Source organism: Carettochelys insculpta, chromosome 3 (assembly GCF_033958435.1).
Source record: "Carettochelys insculpta isolate YL-2023 chromosome 3, ASM3395843v1, whole genome shotgun sequence".
Classification (NCBI taxonomy): Eukaryota; Metazoa; Chordata; order Testudines; family Carettochelyidae; genus Carettochelys; species Carettochelys insculpta.
Window position 1 is genome coordinate 204,404,463 of NC_134139.1, and position 22,334 is coordinate 204,426,796.

Consider the following 22,334-nt stretch of genomic DNA (forward strand, 5'->3'; position numbering starts at 1 on the left):
CTCCTGATCTTTAGTATTTTTATCTTTCTGACCCCCTTGTGATACATGACTGTGCCATCATCCACCATTGTACAGATGGGGAACTGAGGCACAAGGGAGCCTCAGTGCTTCTCCCTAGGTCATGCAGGAGATCTGAGTCAGATGTTCATAGAAGCCCTTAAATCTGCTGCTTCAGTGTCCCCCTGTAGCTACTGGCAAAGATAAAATGTGAGGACAGTGGAAGAGGATTAGTAGTGGGAGTGAAGATTACAGAATTCTGGGGTGTAGCAGGAACTTTTGTTAAGTGGTGATGATGTTTCAATGCCCTAGAATAATACCAGGCAGTTCTGTGCTGTGGAAGGCCTCAGATTTCTGATTAAAGGTCTTGTAGTGCTTGTCACAAGGGTTAGGAATGATGACCTCAGTTGGTCAAGTTTTTGAAGTTATTGCAGTTTGCATCCCTGAAGTTCCATCTCTCATTTCAAGGAGATCCTCAGCTGCTGTACCTTGTCATAGCTCCACTGGTCTCAACTGAGGTTGAGCATCTGCCTCAATATTCTTCACTTCTCGTCCTAAACTTTTTGTTGCACCTAATTAAATGTCTGCTCGTGCTCATCCCAGAGACAGCTGCATTTCAGTGATGGAAAGCTCAATGGTCAGAAGTTTGGAGAGGGCTTCTGACGCTTGTCTGAGCAGCTGTACGAATGCGAGCGCTTGCTAACACCCTCTGCATCCCTGAGTCACTCTTTCCTATAACAGACGGAAGCTTTTTAAAAATGACAAGTTTAAATAAACTTTAAGAACTTTTTTGCCTTTAGCTAATCATTTGCCTTGTACATTAACGCACAATGAAACCTTTCTGTTCGGTAATACATAGCGACAGCAATGTGCCCCGGGGCAGGCACAATGAAAGGATCCTGTTATTACCGGTGCACTCTTTGCATGACTGACAGCTTCGTGCAGAAGAATGGGAGATTTGCATTCACTGCCAGCCTTCCACTTCAGCACATACAAATGGAAGCGGGTGTGTAAGGAATGCTATTAAAATGTTCTGCTAGGAGAGCCAAGGCCTCCCACACTGATTATACTTACCAGGAAGCAAGAAAGCCGGTTTAATCTTTTCCTGATTTTTTAAGCCCCTTTCTCCTCCCAGCCTTCCAAGATTTCTGACGATGCCCTTTACCAGTCAGCATTATGAATGTATGATGTCCCTTAATATTTTTCACTGTCCTTGCAGCTTGTTTGCCTTTTGATTGTTGCTCGTAGGTGGTGGAGAGGATTTTCGTTTAATCAGTGTCACATCAGGTGCCCTTCTAAAGAGACTACAGACTCCTGATTCCCACTTTTGCAGGTACCAAGTACTTGCCTGTCCAATTTGAGGGCCAAATTTCCTCCCTTCACCATAACACCCATGTCATCCACACAGAGACACCATATTGCACTCTCCTTGCCACCACTAGCAACTTCCTGGCAATTCATGGTACCTGGCACTTACTCCAGAGGTCTGCAGGTCCCTTCAGTGTATTCCTTCTTAGGGGATGCAGTGATACAGTCTTTCCAGCACTACCCCGTGCTGGAGGTACCCATACCTGCAGTCCCTCTCCCTCTCCTCTGCAGGGATCCCAAACTTACAGGAAAACATCTTGTAAGGCACTAAGGGAGGGGCAGGGCAGTTGCCTTTTAGTCAGTGTAAAAAGAGGGACACCCCTGTATGTGTATGTTGGGGACAGTGGGAAGGGCAGGTAGGTATGGCTTAGTTTTGAGATTTGAACTTATTAAATGCCTACCGATTTGGTTGAAAGCTGGGTCATGATGCAGGAAAAAAATAAGGCTTCTCCTCCTCCCTTGATGCTACAGATGACTAGGCTTGTGTCTGTTGCACAGGTATGTGTTGGTTTTAGCCTGGGAGCATTTACTATGTACTTGTTAGCTTTTGAGATGGCTCAAATCCCCAGTGATGATCCCTGAGGGCACAGTAGGTAAGTCACTTGTGAATAAATTTCCCATCTGATTTTTTTTTTTCATTGTCTCTGTCACTTATTCAGCTTCTGTTTGTTGCTGGTAGCACTTGGGGAGGATTCCTATTTAATTATTGTCACAACTCGTGCCCTTGTAATGAAAATGGGTTAAGGAATTGTGGCTGAATTATCAGGATGGCTTACTCCTGCCTGTCCCTGTTGAATTAAGAATCCTCAGTGAATCTCAATGGCCTTTTTCTGATGTGTGCTGACATACTAAATTGAAAAGTACTACTGATTTTGCTGCCCTGCCCAAGTGAAATCTTTTTACCTTTCTGCCAGTTTTCAGGTGTCAGTTTGGGACAAGCTCTCCTTCTGCTTTTGCTTCTTCCTCACTAAAAGCCCACAAATGTACTGCAGCTTTAAATGAGCCCAGTAGTTGGCCATCTTCATTGCTGGCAAGTTGATTCTTATAATAGTTTACGTGTTGCCAGCTGCAGACTCTGTAGTGGCTGCACTTAGTATCAAAGATAGTAAGATACCAACTAACGCCACGGAGGCTGATGTGTGACTCCCTAAAACTAAACTTGACTCAGTTGCATTTTCATAATGGCCTATGATAAAGCATTTAGAACTAGTGTAGTATTCTCTGCTTTGCATTGTGGTGTCACGTAGGAGCCTTTATTGCAGGCTGAAATCTGATTGCATTAGGGCAGGGGTCAGCAACCTTTCTGAGGTGGAATGCCAAAATTTAACCTTTTGACCTCTATGTACGGTCTGAGTTTTAAAGCCGCTAGTAGTCCGACTTACAGCAGTTTTGTTAGTAAATAAATGAGGGTGCAGAGCTTTACCATTTAAGTGGTGGTTGGTAGCAGTAGCTGGTCATTTGTTAATCTACAGGCTTTGAGTAAGCTCCCAGCTGCATGGAGGAGGAGGGGTGAGGGTGAGCTTCTGCCTTGCGTGCTGATGAAAATCAGCTCCTGTGCCACTCTTGACACGCATGCAGGGGTTGCTGACTCCTGTGCTAGGCACTGTACAAACATAGAACCAAAAAGTGGCACATCTTTTGCGTGTCTGCTTATTGGTAACAACTTTCTCTGCTGGGTGCCAGCAAAGAGCTGTTGAAACAGGATTCTGTCTGGCTTGCATCTGAAATGGGGTCTCTACTTTTGTTGTGGGAATTGCATGAGGAACATGTCAAATCTTCCGTCTGTTTAGGCAACCATGTAAGACTTGTTTTCACTGGTTTCTAAACTTGCGTATCTTGGGCCAAATACATATTGGTAGAAATTAGTGACATTTCACTGAGTGACTGTGATCCCTAATATCTGAGTTTGGTAAGACCTGTTGTCTCACAGGATGAAAGTCTGCCCTTTACAGTAAAGGTGAATACCAAATCCATAATTCAGTAAGGCGTGTGTTTGTGATCCTCATGATCGTCTTTTTTATGGTTTTGTTTGCTAAATAATACTCTATACAGAGCATCAGCATGTCCTAAGAGTATCCGTCATGTATGGAAAATGCAACTCAATTATTTAATTCCCCACCCTTTTGGTTTATTTTAAAAGGCCAATTAAATTCATACCAAAGGTGGTTATAGGAAAGCAGGGATTTCCAGTGCAGAAAACTGGAGATATACAGTCATGCCTAGGTTTGGTCACGAGTAAAATTGCTCTGATAACATAAGGCCAATCCCCCCACGTGTTGTGCGTCCAAATTGCAAATCCTTCATGCAATTGTATAGTGTGATCCATTTTTAATGTGGATGGGGCCCAAGACCTGAAAGGGATGTTTTGATTGAAATATATAGTAGTAGTAGTACTTTGGAATTCTATGGGGCCGTTTAGCTGTGGGTCACAACATGCCATAAAAAGATGGGTTACTATTAATATCTCCATTTTTACAGGTGGGGAAACTGAGTCATGCAGTGTTAAAGTGGCTTGTCCAGTGTGTCGCCATAAGTCAGTGGCAGAGGCGGAAATAGAAGATCAGATATCTGTTGGTGTGGTCTGTCTGCTGGATCACACAACTTTTATGAAGTCCTTTGATAAAATTGCCCTGCAGAAAGCTGTGCTTATCTAATGAATCCGGTGCCTTCATGGCTCACAATTGAGAACACCAAATTCCAGTCACACTGCTAAGAAATAGGGCAAATAAGCCTCAGAATACTGGTGGTTATTCCCCCATAAAAGGTTTACCAAACCAGCCACAAAAGTAACTTCTGTCTCACCACACTGGTTGACAAGCTGTTTCTTGAGGCATTCCAAGTCTTTATTACCACCAAAAACACTGTACTCAGAGGTGAGAGGTTCTTTACAACCAGTCTCATCAAATAAAAGATTCTTCTGATCCCAAAGGACAAGCCACTCGTCCAGGTCAATATGTAACTAACTAAGATCTTTCCCCAAAATGACGCTGTTGCCAATCTTTTAGTATCTAAAAATCTAAAGATTTTATTTATGAAAGACAGACAGGTGAGAGTTAAAATTGGTTAAAAAAATCAGATGCATACAAGAGTTGCAAAGTTTTTGGTTCAGGCTTGTAGCAGTGATGGAATAAACTGCTGGCTTAAGTCAAATCTTTGGTTGCTTCCAACTCATTGGAAGGATTTCAATTCCTTTTTAGAATGCTCTTAGCATAAGCCTATAGTCCAGAGGCTTGAGCAGGAAAGAGGCACAATGGAGATGTTTCCAGGGCCTCTTATAGCCTCTCCCATGTGGAGGGAAAGCTATTGTTCATACTGTGGAAAATTACAGGTAAAGATGAATGATGGAGTCACATGGGCAAGTCACCCATCCACACATAGTTCTGCTTCATCACACCAAAGGTCATTCCAATAGTTCAGATGTAACCTCCACAGGAAAGTCCATTCAGTGCAGATAGGCAGCTCCCATGGTCCATTGTCAGATAACTATTTCTTGCTGATCCACTTACTTTGAACAATCCCTACAAGAGATATGGCCTCTATATACTTTGTGGCTGTTACTCCAGCACCCAACATTTGAAATATAGGCACATAGCTAATATTTCTGTCTTCAGGAAGACAAAATGATGTTTAAATACAAATAGCATAACCATAACTGGGAAACCATAGCCTTTCTATAGACATTTTATGTGGTGCATTTTGTACCAGGTTTGTTGTAGATATAGAACAGTGGGTGCAACAGTGATCTGTATGGTCATACTTTAATCAGAGAACATCACCTACATCAGTAGAGCTGGTAGACACATAGTAGTGAATCAGAATACTTAGTTACTGACTGTACAGCTGCTTTAAGTGAAAAGCATTTGTTGTTTTATAGCTTAGAGAGATGTCATTTTTGCCTTGTCTGACTCTGTTGTTCTTTTGCAGGCATGGCAGAGTATCAACAGTGCAGAGGTGATGACAGAGGCTAATGCTTATCCAACTCTCTCCCAGCTTGTTTTCACCTATGGCTGTTGGTTCTTCGTGTTCATTGGATGGTAATGCAGGATGTCAAGAGCCGCAGTAAGAGGTCGACTGGATCCCATTGTGTTTTTGTCGTCATGACAACACCATAACACTACGAGTAATGGCCAGTTAACCAGAGATCAAGGGAGCAGTTCGATGATTGATTCTAATTGGATCAGAAGTTCCATTTGCAAGAAAAAGGCTGGCAGCAGCCACCGTCACAGCAAAAAGATGAAATTTCCATTCTATTGGTCCCTCATGAAGCAGGCAAAATAACATTTTCTTTTAGAGACTTGGTAATAAAAACTGTTTTGGTTATGGCTACTGATCCAACGTGATTGGGCATGCACCGACTCTGACTCATGACTGCATATACCATGTTGCGGAATGGGGGAGTGGGGAATGGCGGCCAACCCTGGGTGTTACGATGGTCCAGTCGGATCCGGCTCACCTGGCTTAGCTTTACCCTGTTCATCATCCTTGTCTTTTTCCCTCTCATCGCCCACTACTACTTAACCACCATTGATGACGTGGATGATGCTGGCAAGCGCATCTTTGGCCCCCGCACGGGAAATGAGCTATGTGAAGTGAAGCATGTCCAGGACCTGTGCCGCATCCGTGAGTCAGTCAGCGAGGAGCTGCTCCAGCTGGAGGCCAAGCGGCAGGAGCTCAACAGCGAGATCGCCAAGCTGAACCTGAAAATTGAAGCATGCAAGAAGAGCATAGAGAACGCCAAGCAGGATCTGCTGCAGCTGAAAAATGTCATCAGCCAGACCGAGCACTCCTACAAAGAACTGATGGCTCAGAACCAGCCAAAGCTCTCCTTGCCAATCCGGTTGCTGCCAGACAAAGATGAAGCTAACTTGCCTTTGCCAAAATCCAACAGGAACTGCAGGCTGCACAACTGCTTTGACTACTCACGCTGTCCACTGACATCAGGCTTCCCGGTGTATGTCTACAACAACGATCAGTACCCTTTTGGTAGCTCCTTAGACCCTTTAATTAAGCAAGCCTTTGAGGCAACTGTCAGAACTAATGTTTATGTTACTGAAAATGCAAACATTGCTTGTGTGTATGTAATTTTAGTGGGGGAAATGCAAGAGCCCATAATGCCAAAACCTACTGAGCTACAGCAACAGTTGCACTCTTTGCCATATTGGAGGACTGATGGACACAACCATCTCATCATTAATTTATCGAGAAAATCAGAAACTCAGAACTTTATCTATAACATCAGCACAGGGCGTGCCATGATTGCCCAGTCCACCTTTTATGATGTACAGTATCGGCCAGGGTTTGATATTGTTGTATCACCTCTAGTCCATGCAATGTCTGAACCCAACTTCCTAGAGATCCCACCCCAGGTGCCAGTAAAGCGAAAGTACCTATTCAGTTTCCAGGGAGAGAAAATAGAATCTCTACGTTCCAGCTTGCAAGAGGTTCGATCGTTTGAAGAGGAAATCGAAGGCAATGCCCCAGCTGACTATGATGATAGGATCATTACCACCTTGAAGGCTGTCCAAGACAGTAAATTGGACTTTGTCTTGGTGGAATTCACTTGTAAGAACCAGCCTAAGGCAAGTCTGCCCACTGAGTGGGCGCTTTGTGGTGAAAGGGATGACAGATTAGAGCTACTGAAGCTATCTACTTTTGCACTGATAATCACACCGGGCGACACCCATCTGTTGATCTCAGCTGGGTGTGCCATGAGACTCTTTGAGGCTCTGGAAGTTGGAGCCATTCCAGTGATTCTCGGAGAGCAAGTTCAGCTGCCCTATCACGATGTGATCCGGTGGAACGAGGCAGCCTTAATCATACCAAAGCCACGTATCACAGAAGTGCACTTTCTTCTGAGAAGCATTTCTGACAACGATCTCCTTGCCATGAGGAGGCAGGGCCGCTTCTTGTGGGAGACCTACTTCTCCACCTCTGACAATGTGTTCAGCACAGTCTTAGCTATCATAAGGACTCGAATTCAAATCCCGGCTGCTCCTATTCGAGAAGAAACTGCGGTGGAGATCCCTCACCGCTCTGGTAAAGCTGCTGGTACTGACCCCAACATGGCAGATAATGGCGACTTAGATTTGGGACCTGTGGAAACAGAACCACCCTATGCATCTCCCAGATACCTTCGCAATTTTACTCTCACGGCAATGGATATCTACAGGAATTGGAACGCCGCTCCAGGGCCTTTCCACCTCTTTCCCCACACGCCCTTTGATCCTGTTTTACCTTCAGAAGCCAAGTTTCTTGGATCTGGGACTGGATTTCGACCAATTGGAGGAGGTGCAGGTGGTTCTGGGAAAGAGTTCCAAGCTGCCTTGGGTGGCAATGTCCCCAGGGAGCAGTTCACAGTAGTCATGTTAACCTATGAGCGGGAGGAAGTGTTAATGAACTCCCTAGAGAGACTCAATGGACTCCCTTACTTAAATAAAGTTGTAGTAGTGTGGAATTCCCCCAAGCTTCCATCTGAAGACCTCTTGTGGCCAGACATTGGTGTCCCAATCATGGTAAGAAATACCCAAGCATCCAAAATGGTCTGATGGTTTTACAGTGGAAAATAACTTTAACAAAAATTATCAGTTCAGTTACTTGATGTGTCTGACTAATCAACCAATGTTGTGCTGAAGTTTGTTATATTATGGGCTTCAAATGTCACTGGGCACCACCAGTTTCAATAAGAGGAGCGCCTGAAGTTAGGCTCCTGAATAAGGGACCTACTTTCCAAAGTGCTGGGCATGGCTACCATAGAAATAAGTGAAAGATCCTTAGTACTTGGCACCTTTTGGGGGAAAGAAATTGCATATACAGGAACCTAAATGTGAATTTAGGAACCAGAAGTTAAATTCCTGTTTTTCAAAGATCTTTGCTTCATTTGTTTGTTCGTTACCAGTGTATGAATCCACTTATGCTTAGGGGACAAATAAAAGGATAATGCTTTGCCAACTAAAAAAAAGGGGGTGGAAGATTTGGGTGAGATGCAACTTAAGTGCATAAATAGAATGTAGTTTTTGTGCCAAGGCAGTTCTGAATGTAATAACACTTCAGAGCAACAAGAGCATCCTGCTGCATGCAAAAAAGATTAATTGATTTAATATTGATTTTAATATTTCATTTTATTTTTTTCCGGTGAATAAATCCTCCTGCATAAGTTTGAAATCCTGATGGTTCAGGGACAATAAAGGAGAGAAAATTGCTCAGATAATTGCAAAATAAGCTTTCACATTAGTCCTTTCCAGTGCTTGAATTTTGGGAAATTCTTGCAACTAAAAGTCATTAACGCTTTGATAGCTGGACAGTTGCATGGAGATCATTTTCTCTTCTTATTTGCTAATGTCTTTCATTTTGTAAAAGAAAAAAAAAATTTCCTATGGTTCAATCTCTTTTCTATATTATTCCTGCCATTTTTTTTCTCCTTGAAAATATTTTGTTATTGATGTAGTGCCAAAGTCCTGCTTCCACTTTACATACCATTAGAGGACAGCAATCCTGGTATGACAGATTTATAGTCTAAAGAGTAAGATCTTCAGAAGTTCAGAAATCCCTTGAAAATGTACCTAATACAGTTAAGGGCCTGAGGTTTGTCTACATGAGCATTTAGTTTGCAAGTGATGGTATCTGAATCTACCCCACACTAGCTTGCCATGGACTGTTTGCATGAACATAGCTGACATGCATTAACATTTTGGTAATGTGCTCTGTTGCACTCACTTCAGAGAGGACTCAATCTGAGCCCACTGAGAAACTGTTAAGGAGCATCATCGGGGTCCACATGGCCAGTCAGTTTGCTTCAGGTTAAGATGGGTAGATTCACCTCCCAGCATGCCAAACATCATTTGCCAATGTACACTTGCCTTAAGTCTCACAGAAAGTCAGTGGGACTCCTAATGATGTGTAAACTTAAAGTCCATGTATTAGGTCACTCTACCCTAAAAAGTTACCCATTGACATCATTCAGGGATGTGAAGGCCTCTTGGTGTAGATGTACTAGATCAATGGAAGAATTCTTCCCTTGTCCTAGCTACCACCTCTTGGGGAGGTGGACTAGCTACTGCTACAAGAGAACCCCACTTTTCACTATAGTAAGTGGCTACATTGCAGTACAGGTGTGGTAGCTTCAAGGCTGGACTGCACCACTGCAGGCCATTGATCTAAGTCACTGAGCTGCAGTTGTATGAAAAACATAGCTGAAGTCGACATATTTACATCTACTTACCATGGTGTCTTCAGTGCTTGAGTTGGTGGCAGATGCTCTCCCATCAACTCCACCGACGCTGTTTGTTCTGGTGGAGTACTGACGTTCATGCGAGAGCACTCAGCGGTTGATATGTCGTGTCTCTACTAGATGCAATGAGTCAATCCCTGCTGGATCAGTGGCTGCCTGTTGATCCTGTGATATGTGTAGACAGGCCCTAGATATGTAGACATCACTTAGGCCTTTGCACACTGAGGCAATAAATTGGAAGAATATTTTTAAACTGCTTAGCGAGTGACTTCATGTTTAACCCATGTTGGGAGTCTGTCTGAATAGTTAGCTTGATAAAATCCCCCTTCTTCTATGGGGCTAGCAAAATGAAAGCATAAACCAAGCCAGCCAGTTGGAATTGAATCACAGAAATTAAATGTGGAGTAGGAGGAGGAGGGGAGAACCTATCAAGCTGTGTAGCTCATCCCTTTATGAGGGAAGAATATCTGTGATGGGGGAATGTTGGATTTTCAGATTGAGCAGCATAGAATTTCTTTACTCTGGTCTATTGAGACTATATTCCAGTAAATCTGGAGAACAAAGAATTGACCTTAATTTAAATTATAGGTAGAAAATTGTGGTTTTTTAAGATTTCTCTTTCAGTGAAAGCAATTAGTATCATTGTATGACTGCTAGGAACATAATACAGCTGTGCGAAGGCCATCACTGATTGAAGCAACTGAAACCAAAAGGCTACTGAAGTAAAGTAAATTATCCTGTTGTAATGAGACAAAATGCAACATGCATAGTATGCTCTGGGCAAAGGTGAAAACATCCAGTGTGCCGGGTGTGGGACACCATCAAAAGTGGTGGGGTGGGGCTCTGGATGTTGCTGCACACCAGTGAGACAGCCAGCAACTACGGGTCCCCCTTGGCATTGCTGCCACAACACACCAATGCTGCGGCCTGGTTCTCAGTCAGTACGGTCCCACAGCCCCAGCCAACCCCAGTGCTTTGGCAGCCAAATAGCATGATCCTTGGCCAGCGCCAAACTCCGCCTGCCTTGGCTCTTGGAGCCTCCCCCCCACCTCCGATCCCTTACTCTGAAGCCCTCTTGCTTGATCTCGCACTTAAGATTTTTTACAGGTACTGTGGTATTGCATTACGGTCAAATCACTACGTAATTTAAGTGTCTGTGCCAAGCCTCTTGAGTGGAGACTCCTGACAAATTGATTCCCCTGCTCTCATGTCAGAATGTTTCCCATCCCATGTAAAAACACCATGTAAGCATTCTCATGTGAGTGTATAAAATATACTTGCTGCAAGCACTTGTATGAGGAGAACTGTGAATTAGCACAATATTCATAGGAACTTGAAGGAGAGTGAATTTTCCAATGTAAATACACTAACAATTTAAGCATAGTCCAACATTTTTCTGCTGTGTTTTCCCAGCTCTGGAGATCATGCTGTTTCTAGCATATGAGTTCAGTGATCCAGCAAGTTTATCTGATCCATTTGGCTAAAGCAGGGGTGAGCAAACTTTTCATGTTGGGCCCCAATTTTCATCCCTGCGATTATTAGACCCGAGCCCCCAGGCGACCCTGGAAGTGATGAGAAGGTGATTGCATTAATTAACACTTTTTAACTATTCGTCATCCTTTCACCCTTCCCCAGACAGTCATCTTTTGGAATAATTTCTTATGCTCATTTTGCTGAATAGTGAGCTGGCTGGCTAGTTGAGTTTACCTATTGTTTGTTCTTGTCAAGCTGCCACAATGCATGAGGTAAATGCTGAAAGAGACAGGTGTTCCACACTGTGCCAGGGCTGCAGGGTCAGACCACAGGATAAGATGGCATTAGAATTTGTACTTTGTTGTATCAGAGTGGGAGCCGTGTTAGTCTGTAGCTTTGAGAACAACAAGAACTCTTGTAGCACCTTATAGACTAACAGATATTTTGGAGCATAAGGTTTCATGAGCAGAGACCCGCTTCATCAGATGCATGAGTCATGCTAAGGGCTGCCTTCTTTCTCCGTAGTAAGAGAAGCCCTATAGACTAGTATTCAGGGCACTTTTCTTGTTTAGACCACTTGAATCCAGCTAGTCGCCCTGTGGTATCCCGGGGCTTTAGCTCTGAAAACCTCTCTTTGAAAGTGCTTCCTTGTGCAGCCTGTGCCTCTTTAGCTGCTGGAGGACTTAACCTCCCACAAGAAATTTCACACCCCCCTAGAGGTGTGCACCGCACATGCGCACGCACGCGCACACACACACACACTCTCTCTCTCTCTCTCTCTCTCTCTCTCTCTCTCTCTCTCTGGGCTAAAGCATATTCTGCAAGAGAGATTAAACCGGGGTGGCCAACCTTTTTGCATTGGGGTCCACATAGCAATTTTTTACATATTCGCAGGGCTGAACACAAAATAGCCCCAAAACTGCCCCCCCGCTTCTCCCTAGGCTTAACCCTTCTCAGCCTCAGCCCCAGCTGTGTAGACAGCTTCTGCAATTGCCACCGTTTTTAACACCATGTCCATTGCAATTAGCCACAGGGAGTGCTATGAAAACCCACTTCTTCAGACCATAGCCATACCAGAAGAGACTCAATATTTGCTAGTCTTTAAAGTGCTACTTGACTGCTTTTTGTTTTGATAGAACAAAAAATAGTAATCAAGGTTGACAAATCAGAAAAATTCTGATCAGGGTAAGCAAATCAGAGAGCGGAGTGGGGGAGTCAAGACTCAGATAAAGCAAAGTATGTAAAAGAGCCTCTATAATGAGCTAGAAAATTGTCATCCCGTTTCAAACCACGTGTTAATGTGTTGAATTTGAATAAAAAGAGAGTTCAGCAGCCTCCTTTTCCAAACATCTGTGAAAATTCGTTTTCAGTAAAACACAGATTTTCAGGTCATCAACAGAATGACCCACTTCATTAACGTGCTGGCTGACAGGTTTGTGAATCAGGAGTATTTTTATGTCTGTTTTATGCCCATTAATTCTTTGTCAAAGAGAGTTTGAAGTCTGTCCAATATATAAAGCATGTGGGCATTATTGGCATGTGATGGCATATATGATGTTAGCTGAGGAACATGAAAGCAGTGGGTCTGGCCCATGAAAGCTCATCACCTAATAAATTATTTTGTTAGTCTTGAAAGTGCTACTGGCCTGCTTTTTTGTTTTCATAGTATATAAATTAGCACAGCTTTCTGTCTGTTACAGAGAGTGCTGTTTCTGTGCTTTGGGAAAGGCGGGTGGGGTGGGAGAGAAGTCAAATTAGATTTCCTTTACCAGGAGATACTGATCATCTCTCTGACTCTGTGATTTGCAGTCATTGTGGGCCTTTCAGGCAACTTCTTACACAGGGACAAGTAAGGAATTTTTCTTACAGGTGGAACAAAACCTAAGAACAGCGGAGAGCTTGGGGAAGGCAGAGTAATTGATGTTGTAGCTTTCACTCCCTATCTACGTTCCACCTCATGTGCACATGCACTTCTCCTGAAAAGATTCCCTAAAGCGGTAAAAGAATGTATCATTAAGGACAAAATATTGCTGAAGTTGTAAAGGAAGTTCCCAGCTTTCCCTTTCAGGAGCTCCCCACTCAAGGGCCATTTCTACACAGGCCACTTCCTTCGGAAGTCGCGTGCTAATACACGGAGTGAAAGATGCTAATGAGGCTCAGATGCAAATTCCCCTTGTCTCATTAGCATAATGTCACATGATTTGGAGTCCAGAAAACTGTTCTTCTGTACTCCAAAATGCCGTGTAGAAGCCTGGGACGGGGGGGGGCTTCTGGAAGGAAGTCCTCCTGCTGCTGGAGGCCCTTTCTTCCCCAAAATTCTCATGAAGAAGGGGCCTCCGGAAGGAGGACTTCCTCCTGGAAGCCCCCCCGGGGCTGCGCTTCTACACGGCGTTTTGGAATCTGGAAGAAAGGTCTTCCCGACTCCAAATCACGTGATGCTATGCTAATGAGGCATGGGAAATTTGCATCCGTGCCTCATTAGCGTGTTTTGCTCTGTGTAGTAGCTGTGTGGAAACGGCCAAGGAGTGCCCTAAACACTATACAGGAATGGCAGAGGAATATCTTTCTCTGCTTTGACCTGCAAGCCCTTTCCTCCAGCTGAGTACTCAGTGTAAGAGAAACAAACGAAATAAACCACAGCAGGAAGACAGGCCACTAACCAAACCATTGCAACTAGTAATAAAAATTACAGTCAACCAGAACCTGTGATCCAGCTCAGAGAGGGTTTTTGAGTGAACCTGATGTGAAAATCTCTTGGACTGAACCCAAACTAGAACAAAGCCCAGGAAGCCGTTCAAAATAACAGATGCAATCATCAGATGCTAAGGATGGATATGTGTGTGTGGGTGAGACCAGACTTCCCAGACAGCAATTAGAGGAGATGAGACAGGTTCTGGGACTGGTAGATCTCCTCTCTGTTATTCCCAGAACTCTCCATCTCCTGCCTCCTCCCAAGACCTTTGATTTGACTTGAGGCTGCAAGGCTCCACTGGTCTTCCACTTTGTTCCTGGTTTTGTGTCCCTGGTGGTGAAGTTACTCCATGCTGCCAATCCTCCAGACAGCCTGCCCAGGGTAATCCATTCTGTTATGCCAGGGGACGTGGTGGGGGCATGAGGGGTTGAAGGAGGAACTCTGGGATTAAGGATGGGGGTGGACTGAGGGGGCTTGGGAGGGGAGTTCAGGCTGAAGGAGAAGGGATTCTGTAGCAGTTCTTCCCTGACTAATGACCCCTTTTTCACCATGCCTCCCTGGCTGGGTTTAGAATATTTCCCCACTGTCCACTAAGGCAAATGTTTTTTCCACAAGAGAATTCTCACATAATGCTTGATGCTTATTTTTTAAAGTTTTCAGTTCCATGGCATAGAATCTTCTGTTGTTTAAAATAAGCAAAAAGTAATGAAGAAAAGCCCTGAAACTTGTTACGGTCCTATTTTTTTGGGTTCCTTTATTTCCAAATCAGGTACTTACTTCCTAACATTCACATTCATTCTTAATCTTACAAAAACGCTGGAATGTTTTCATTTGCGTTTAACCTTTGAGCTGATTGGGTTACAGAAATAAAACCCACTAAGCATAATATGTTGTCCTGGCCCGGTAGCTGAATCATTGCTAGTCCCAGGCTCCCTCAGTTGTGTCCTTGATAACTATTTCCCTCAGGAATATAAATCCTAACTCTACTGCCTGTCCATTGATCATCATAATACACTGAGAGTATGGCCCTCGGCTACATGTTCAAACTGAAAACAAAAAATGTAATAGTCAGTTATTTATTGTTCATTTCTTACAGCCTTCAGGCAACTGTAGGGAGGGTAAAAAAGAAAATCCTATGAAAGAAATTCTCATCTGAGTGAGCCATGAATTTCTACTTGTAAAGGTGGTAATCTCAGGCCTGTTGGAGTACACATCAAATTTAGATCAGCCTATACAAAGACATCACCCAGATGTTACTCAAGGGAGCTAATCCACAAGTGAGACAGGTTCATGTAATGACGATAATCTTCCGTTCAAAAGAATGAATCTACCCCCAAACCAACGTACTATAGATTCTGTGTGGAAAAGCAAGATGATAAAATGAAGATTGAGCCTACTTTGCCAGAAGCTTGTCTTGAATTAGTGGCAGTGAATAGTAAACCTTTTAAGTTAATGGAAGGTTGAGACTTCTGAAGCATTTGTAACACGCTTCTTGAAGGTTTTGGCAATAAACTGTTAATAAATGCTGATAATACTCAAATTGAATTTGCTGCCCTTGCAACCATAATATGTCATGAAATTTAGTAGGCGGTCAAGGGAAAGATCCAACCCTGGGTGCAACAACACACCATAGATGGATGCCTACTGCTACTTCAAGGGAAAGATGATTTCTCTGAAAGTTGAATGTGTTGCTCAGTTTGAAAGATCGGTTTTAAGAAGTTGATATGCTGTGTATTGCAGATGGCTTGTTGCAAGGAAAAGTTCCAGGACTGGTGTTCCTGTGTTACAGACTGGTTGTGGGTGAGAATCCTCATAAGGCTGGGAGGTTGTCTGTAGGAGAGAACAGGCCTGTCACCAAGGACCTTCTGGAGTGTGGCATCCTGATTAAGGACAGGTTGTAGGTCTTTAATAATGTGTTGCAGTGGTTTGAGTTGGGGGCTGTAGGTAATGACCAGTGGTGTTCTGTTCTTGGCTTTTTTGGGCCGATCATGGAGTAGCTGTTCTCTGGGTATTCGTCTGGCCCTGTCGATTTCTTTTTTTATTTCTCCTCATGGGTAATTCAGGCTTATGAATATTTGATAAAGATTTTGTAGTTTTTGGTCTCTGTCAGTAGGATCAGAGCAAATGCAATTGTACCTAAGGGCTTGATTGTAAACAATGGATCTACTTATGTGTGCAGAATGGAAGCTAGAAGCGTGTAGGTAACTATAGCAATCAGTGGGTTTCTGGTAGAGTGTGGTACTGATCAGGCCATCCTTGATTAGTACTGTAGTGTCCAGGAAATGTATCGCTCGCGTGGAGTTATCAAAGCATAAGTTGATGGTGGGGTACAGGTGTTAAAGTCTCTGTGGAATTCTTCTAGAGTCTCTATACCATGGGTCCAAATCATAAAGATGTCATCAATGTATCTTAAGTAGAGAAGGGGTAGTAGGGGACGAGAGCTGAGGAATCATTGTTCCAGGTCAGCCATAAATGTATTAGCATATTGTGGGGCCATGCAGGTGCCCATAGCAGTTCCACTAATCTGGAGGTATAAATTGTCCCCAAATCAGAAATTGTCCAGTGGATGAGAACAAAGTTACAGAGGTCATACACCAGATTGGCTGTGGTGACATCAGGGATGGTATTCCTGGTCACTTGCAAAAGCCCGCCCCAAAGCTTGTGCTGCAAAATATCTGTTAGTCTTTAAGGTGCCACAGGACTTCTTGTTGTTCTTGAAGGTACAGACTAACACGGCTCCCTCTCTGATACACATAGGACAGGAACCACTAGACAATATAATGTTCTTACCTCTGCAGAGGTGTCATCCTTGCTTAAATGTTTGTAAAGCTCTTGAGATCTTATGGTTCCACAGGGGAAAGGGAAGAACTAAAGCGAACACTTAATCTACCTGAGATGCAAAAGTCCAGCTGCTTGTCACTGCAGGACTTAAGCACATGTGCAGTGAGGCATGAATGTAGACCGAATTTAGCACGCCACACTGCCTTTTTAGGGAAACATCCACTGAGCATTATGCCATATGCCTTTCAGCATCCCAGGTGTGCTGCCTAAAACCAGCACTTAATTGTTTTGCATGCCATATATGTAGTGTAAAAACAGAAGGATGATTTAACACAACTGTTCAAAGTATTGAGGAATTAAGTTGCTGTCCTGCTGCATGAAACTGTTAGAAAAATCAGATGATATATGCAGCATTTTTGTAGCTCTATCAGTCCCGGGATATTAGAGACTGTGTGTGTGTGTTGGTGACAGACAAACTTTTGAGCTATTCAGAGCTCTTGTTCAGGTCTGGGGATAGTACAGAGTGTCACAGCTAAATGCAAGATTGGAACGGATAGTTTAGCATTTGTAGCTAGCACGTATTTGAAGGAATCATTCAAGGTGAAGTGGCTAACTAACACCCTTGCAGTTGTAGGACAAAAGGTAGTTTGTGGATTAGTTTGTTATAAACCGTAAATCCAAAGTCTTGATCAAGACAATGATTTTTAGGGTTTGTTTAGTGTCTAGCAAAGTTTACACTACTTGTAGTCCTATGACTACAGGGGTGTTAAGGGGCTGTCCCAAGGACCAGTCGGGTGAGGGCTTGAGACAGCCAATCAGGGTATTACTAAGCCCTATGAAAAGGGCTGCTGAGCTAAGGAAAAGACTTTTTCTCTCATCTTGGAGAGAGAGACTTGCTATTTACAGAGAGGTACCGTCAATGGAGGTGTGCTGGGGAAAGGCTAGGGGAACCAGGGGAACCAGGAGAGCTCTGGCCAGATTAACTACCAGGCTGCAGCCCAGAAGCAGGGGCTGAAGAAGGCACTAAGGCTGTGTTGGGGCAGTCGGGGTAGAAGCAAGCAACAGGTCCACCCTCCTTGTTGATGATGGGTGGACACTTCAAACTGAAGTTGGCTCCTGAGAGAGGGGGTAGGTGATCAACAGCAGTGGGTCACCGAGACAAATGGACTATGTGGAGGTTAGTTAATGTGTTAAGGAGTTGGAGATCTTTGGATGGAAGATGCTTTTGTGTTGTTTATTTCCAGATGTGTTTGCACTCTGGCTGGCAATGACTGTTGTAATAAAAGGCATGGTAGTGTTTACATCCTGCGCTCTGGCTCCCCTATCCTAACCATATCTCTCTGTACCTCACTGTGAAGACAGATGCATGTTCTCCCTCTTATTCTTCATGAATGGCTTTTCTTCAGTCTTTCTGGAAGGAATTACTCCTCCTTTGTTAGCAAATGGCAAGACAAATCTGCCATCCTGTTAATACAGAGCAGGCCCTGTATTTCCAAAGCAGCATTCACTTCCTTTCTTTCCTTAACTGGGGAGGAGGGAATCATATTGCATAAAGTATTATCAACAAGCTGGTGATGAAATCGCTTGATTAGGAAGCAGGGGCTGCATTTTGGTTTCTCATTATTCTGCCCATTCTTATATATTACTTGAGTTTTCTGTGAATTTAGCCCATCCTGACAGTTCAGAATAATAAAACATTGTAAGTATCCTCTGCCTAACACCCATTCAAAGCTCTGAATTTGTCAAGCTATACCTAGCTCTCGTGGTAGGTGGACAATACGGTTCTACTCTTACGGATGGAACAACTGGTGCAAAGAAACAGTAAGTGTCTTACACAGGGAGGTACTATATATCTAGAACAGACAACGGGGATTGCCCTGCTCATCCCCATCTGCTGGACCATGTTTCCAACTGTATTCATCCCCACACTTTCAGGTTCTAGGTAGGAAGTGTGATGGAAGAGGCTGTTCTCACGGTATTCACAGCCCTACTGAGAGCAGAAAGCTGGAGAATCTTGCAAGCCTCTTCTTGCAGGCTTCCAGATCAAAATGGTTCCTGTGAGACCCGGCTTCCTGGATGCTCTTTTTGGAATTGAACACAGAATCCTTTCAGATTTGCATGGTGAATCTTTTAGGTTGACGTGGCAGGAAGTGAGCTAACAAGATTTTTCCTGTCTGGGATACAGGACATCTTAAATATCAGAGGGTTAGCTGTGTTAGTCTGTATTTACAAAAACAACAAGGAGTCCTGTGGCATCTTCTAGACTAACAGATACTTTGGAGCCTAAGCTTTCGTGGGCAATGACCTGGTTCGTCAGGCGAAGCAGGTCTTTGCCCATGAAAGTTTGTGCTCCAGAACATCTTAAAGCATTTTAGTGCTTTTGTAGGAACTGTGGAAAAGATTAATACTGTCATTAGGTTTTTATAGATAACTCTGATTCCAGACTAGCAGAGTCTAATCCCATCCTAGTTCAAGTGTGGTGTCTATTCAGACAATCTTAAGAAAGAGTAAGGAGCTGTCTTTTAGGCTATGTCTGGGTTTCCATCACAGATGTCTTTGCAGCTCATGTAGACAAGCCTAAGCTAACTTTGATCCAGCAAGCTCAAATAATAACAGTGAAACCGCAGTACCATGGGTTTAGCTGACTGAATACATAGTTAAGGTCCCAGCCAAGCTTGTAAATCCTGTGCTGCTGTGGCTTTGTTGCTAACGTTACATTAAAACTAGTTAGGGAGTGTCCACATGCATTTCAACAGCACCTATGAGTGCAATGTAGACATACCACTAGTTTGCAATTAGATACTTAAGATGGGATCTGATAAATTACTGGCTTGGCATGCTTTATTTACTTGTGTCGTTAATGCAGTAATTCAACAGGTTGAACCATACACCTCTATAGTAAGCTACTGACCTTTTCTTCTCTGTTCTGAAATCGGGTAACCAAATGAGGACAGATTTAAAACATAGGAAATATGGGACTGGATTTTTTTTATCACTGGAGATGCTTCTTAGTCAATGGGGATTTTTTTCTCAGTTAAAATTGTGTTTCATTTAACTGTGAGCTTTGTTATTTCAAGCACAATAAGGTCTAAATCTCTTACCCTTCAGTGTTGTGGGAAAATTTATTTTAATGAGTTTAATCATCTCAAACAGCTACCCTTAGGTTAATAACTGTTGTAAGTATCCCATGTAAAGTAGCATTTGTTCTCTAGTTTTTAAAATGGATTCCAAAAGATGTTTAAATATCCCATTTAATATTTGCAGTGTTGTTGCTAAGTTGGTCTCTGTATTCTAAAGACCAGGTAGATAAATTCATATATTTTATTGGTCTAATATCTGTTGGTGAGAGAGACAAACTTTCAATATCCAAGCAACTGTTTCAGATCTCAGCAGACTCAGACCTGAAGAAGAACTCTGTGAAGGTTGAATGTTTGTCTCTTTCACACATGGAAGTTGGTCCAGCAAAAGAGAGGACCTCACCCACGTTGCCCACCCAGTTAATATTAAAAGCTTCCAGGCCAGCTAAATCTGGGAAGAACATAGAAACACCCCACTGCAACCTCATGGCTCCATAGATCCAAGCAAGGTCTTCTGTCGTTCCCTGTTTGTCTGGTTGAATGGAGAAGCAGGAGGTATTTGGATTGCAGTGCTTACTGGGTAAATTAAGAGCTGTGCTTGGTGGTGAGACCTACAAAGGAGATCATCTCTAAACCAGAATGAAGATCCCTTGAGGTGCATTGAAGCAGTTTAGGGCTTGTGCCTATGTTCATTATAAGCTGGTTTCACTATGTACAGCGATACTACATATTTATGCAGGTTGTTTGCTGAGGTGAGACTATGTGATTGATGAAACTGCCTTTCTCATTTGATAAAGATCTGGAATGTTGTTCTAACCTCTGATATTTGAGCTGATAGAAATAGCATCCTTTCATTTGCGGCCCTCATCCATATCATAAAGCACAAGATAAGATACCGATTAAGGAAGCCTGGCAAGCATTTATTAGTCCCCTTTCCTAATGTTTCATACAGCACTCACATCCGTAGATAAACACACAGAGAATTGACTTTCTGGCAGAAAATAGTCTATTCGTTCTATCCAGACACTTCAAACTCCTTCAGTGAGATCTTAATCTGTTACTGAGGGAGGATCTCAAACAGCTTTAAAGTCTTAACAAACTTAGAGTCAAAGTTAGGTGCTACCATCAAGTGATCTGTATCAGCTCATTGTTGGCCTCAGAATTTTGTACAGAAATTAAGCCTTACTGCAGGGATGCACAAAATCAAAGGTGGGCCCCCTCACAGAGCATGAAATTTCTCAAGGGAGGCACAGCACAATTGGTTGCTGGGTCTCAGGCTCATCCTTCTCATTAAAATGTTGAAATATGTTATCGTTTTTAAATAGATGTATTCACAATTATATACCAGTTAATGAATTTTTTTACATTCTACATACTTATTTTCTTACACGTGCTGAAAGGTTTTTTTTCCCCATATGAACATAAGTGAAATTTCCATCAGTTTGGATTACACTAGACAGGATGCTAGAAGGGTGTCTTGCTAACTGCAGAGATGAAAAGTGGGGCCTGATATTAAAAAAGTTTACTTACCCCTGCTTTAAAGAACCCCTTTCCCATCCTATCCATGAGAAAACAGACCTTCCAAGTGTGAACTTGATGTGCTGGTGTCTAAATTTGCCGAGAGCCTGAAAAACAGCACAGAGCGCTTACAACAGCTTTCCACTCTGATTTGTAGTGCCAAGTTAACTCTAAAACCTAATCAGTACACACACAATGTCGGTATTATTGAATTTTAGGTGAAGCTTCTGTAAAGTACTGGTTGTTTTCTTCCTTCAGTCTTTGATTCACAGTCAATTTGATTTGCAGATTATACAATGATCATTTTACATTCCACTGAAGTACAAGCTTCTAACAAAGCAAATTTAGCAATGAACTATGCAACAGTTTAGGACGGGTAGTGAAGACTACCTTAAAGAACTGGAGTAGCAAAAGGGAATTCAGGTAAGTAGAATGCAAAGTAATGTGACACTATAGTTTTGTTTGGTCAGGACTTTCTTAAGATTTTTAACATTGCAAGTGATCAGGAATTCTTTCATGTCTTATGAAAAACTGCCTTCCTGTAGAACTATGCTGGAGCACCGATTCCACATCAGTTCAAAGGGAGAGTCCTTCCTATTTTATCACCACTGAAAGGTAAAGCCTACTTCTTCCCCTGAGGAGACGATAGGAGAGCAAACAGGTAATGTGTAATCACATTGCTTAAAGCACTTTTGGAAAGTGCTTGGGTATTATGGTGGTGAGAACCATATAAGACCCTATATCTCTCTCTCGGCGGTCACTCGATAACGTCACCCGCCTGTTTATGAGTCCATTGATGGCTCGTTAGCCCAATTCTGGAGCCGCAGATCTTATCACAGAAGAGGCAGGTGTTAGTAGCTGTTGGAGGGGTATAGGACAGGTTTTGATGCTCTTTTCTTCTTTTCTGCCTCTCCTACTCTGCACTGCGGTGCGACCTCTCAAATTGCGCCACCCCCTCACGGATTACCGTTCTCCCAAGTGTCAACATCGATGCTGTACTTTTTCGTATGTGCCTTCAGCATGTCTTTCTATCACTTCCTCTGGCCCCCAGTGCTCCTCTGTCCATCTTCCAATTTGGAAAACAGAATCTGTTTTGGGAGGCGCTGATCAGACATCTGAACCATGTGACCAGTCCAACAAAGTTGTTGATGAATGATAATGGCTTCAATGCTGGTCATGTTCGACTCTTCCAGGATGCTCG

General features: G+C 43.1%; 1 protein-coding gene across 4 annotated transcripts in view; it reads left to right on the top strand.

The window, feature by feature from the left end:
* The window catches only part of EXTL3 (exostosin like glycosyltransferase 3), a 246,123-nt gene that overhangs the window by 176,428 nt on the left and 47,361 nt on the right, over positions 1–22,334 (top strand). For all 4 annotated transcript variants that reach the window (XM_074991465.1, XM_074991462.1, XM_074991464.1 and 1 more), the window contains one exon: positions 5,290–7,877. In XM_074991465.1, coding sequence (XP_074847566.1) covers positions 5,730–7,877 — 2,148 coding nt within the window. In that variant the 5' untranslated portion in view covers positions 5,290–5,729. The remainder of the gene's footprint in view (positions 1–5,289; positions 7,878–22,334) is intronic.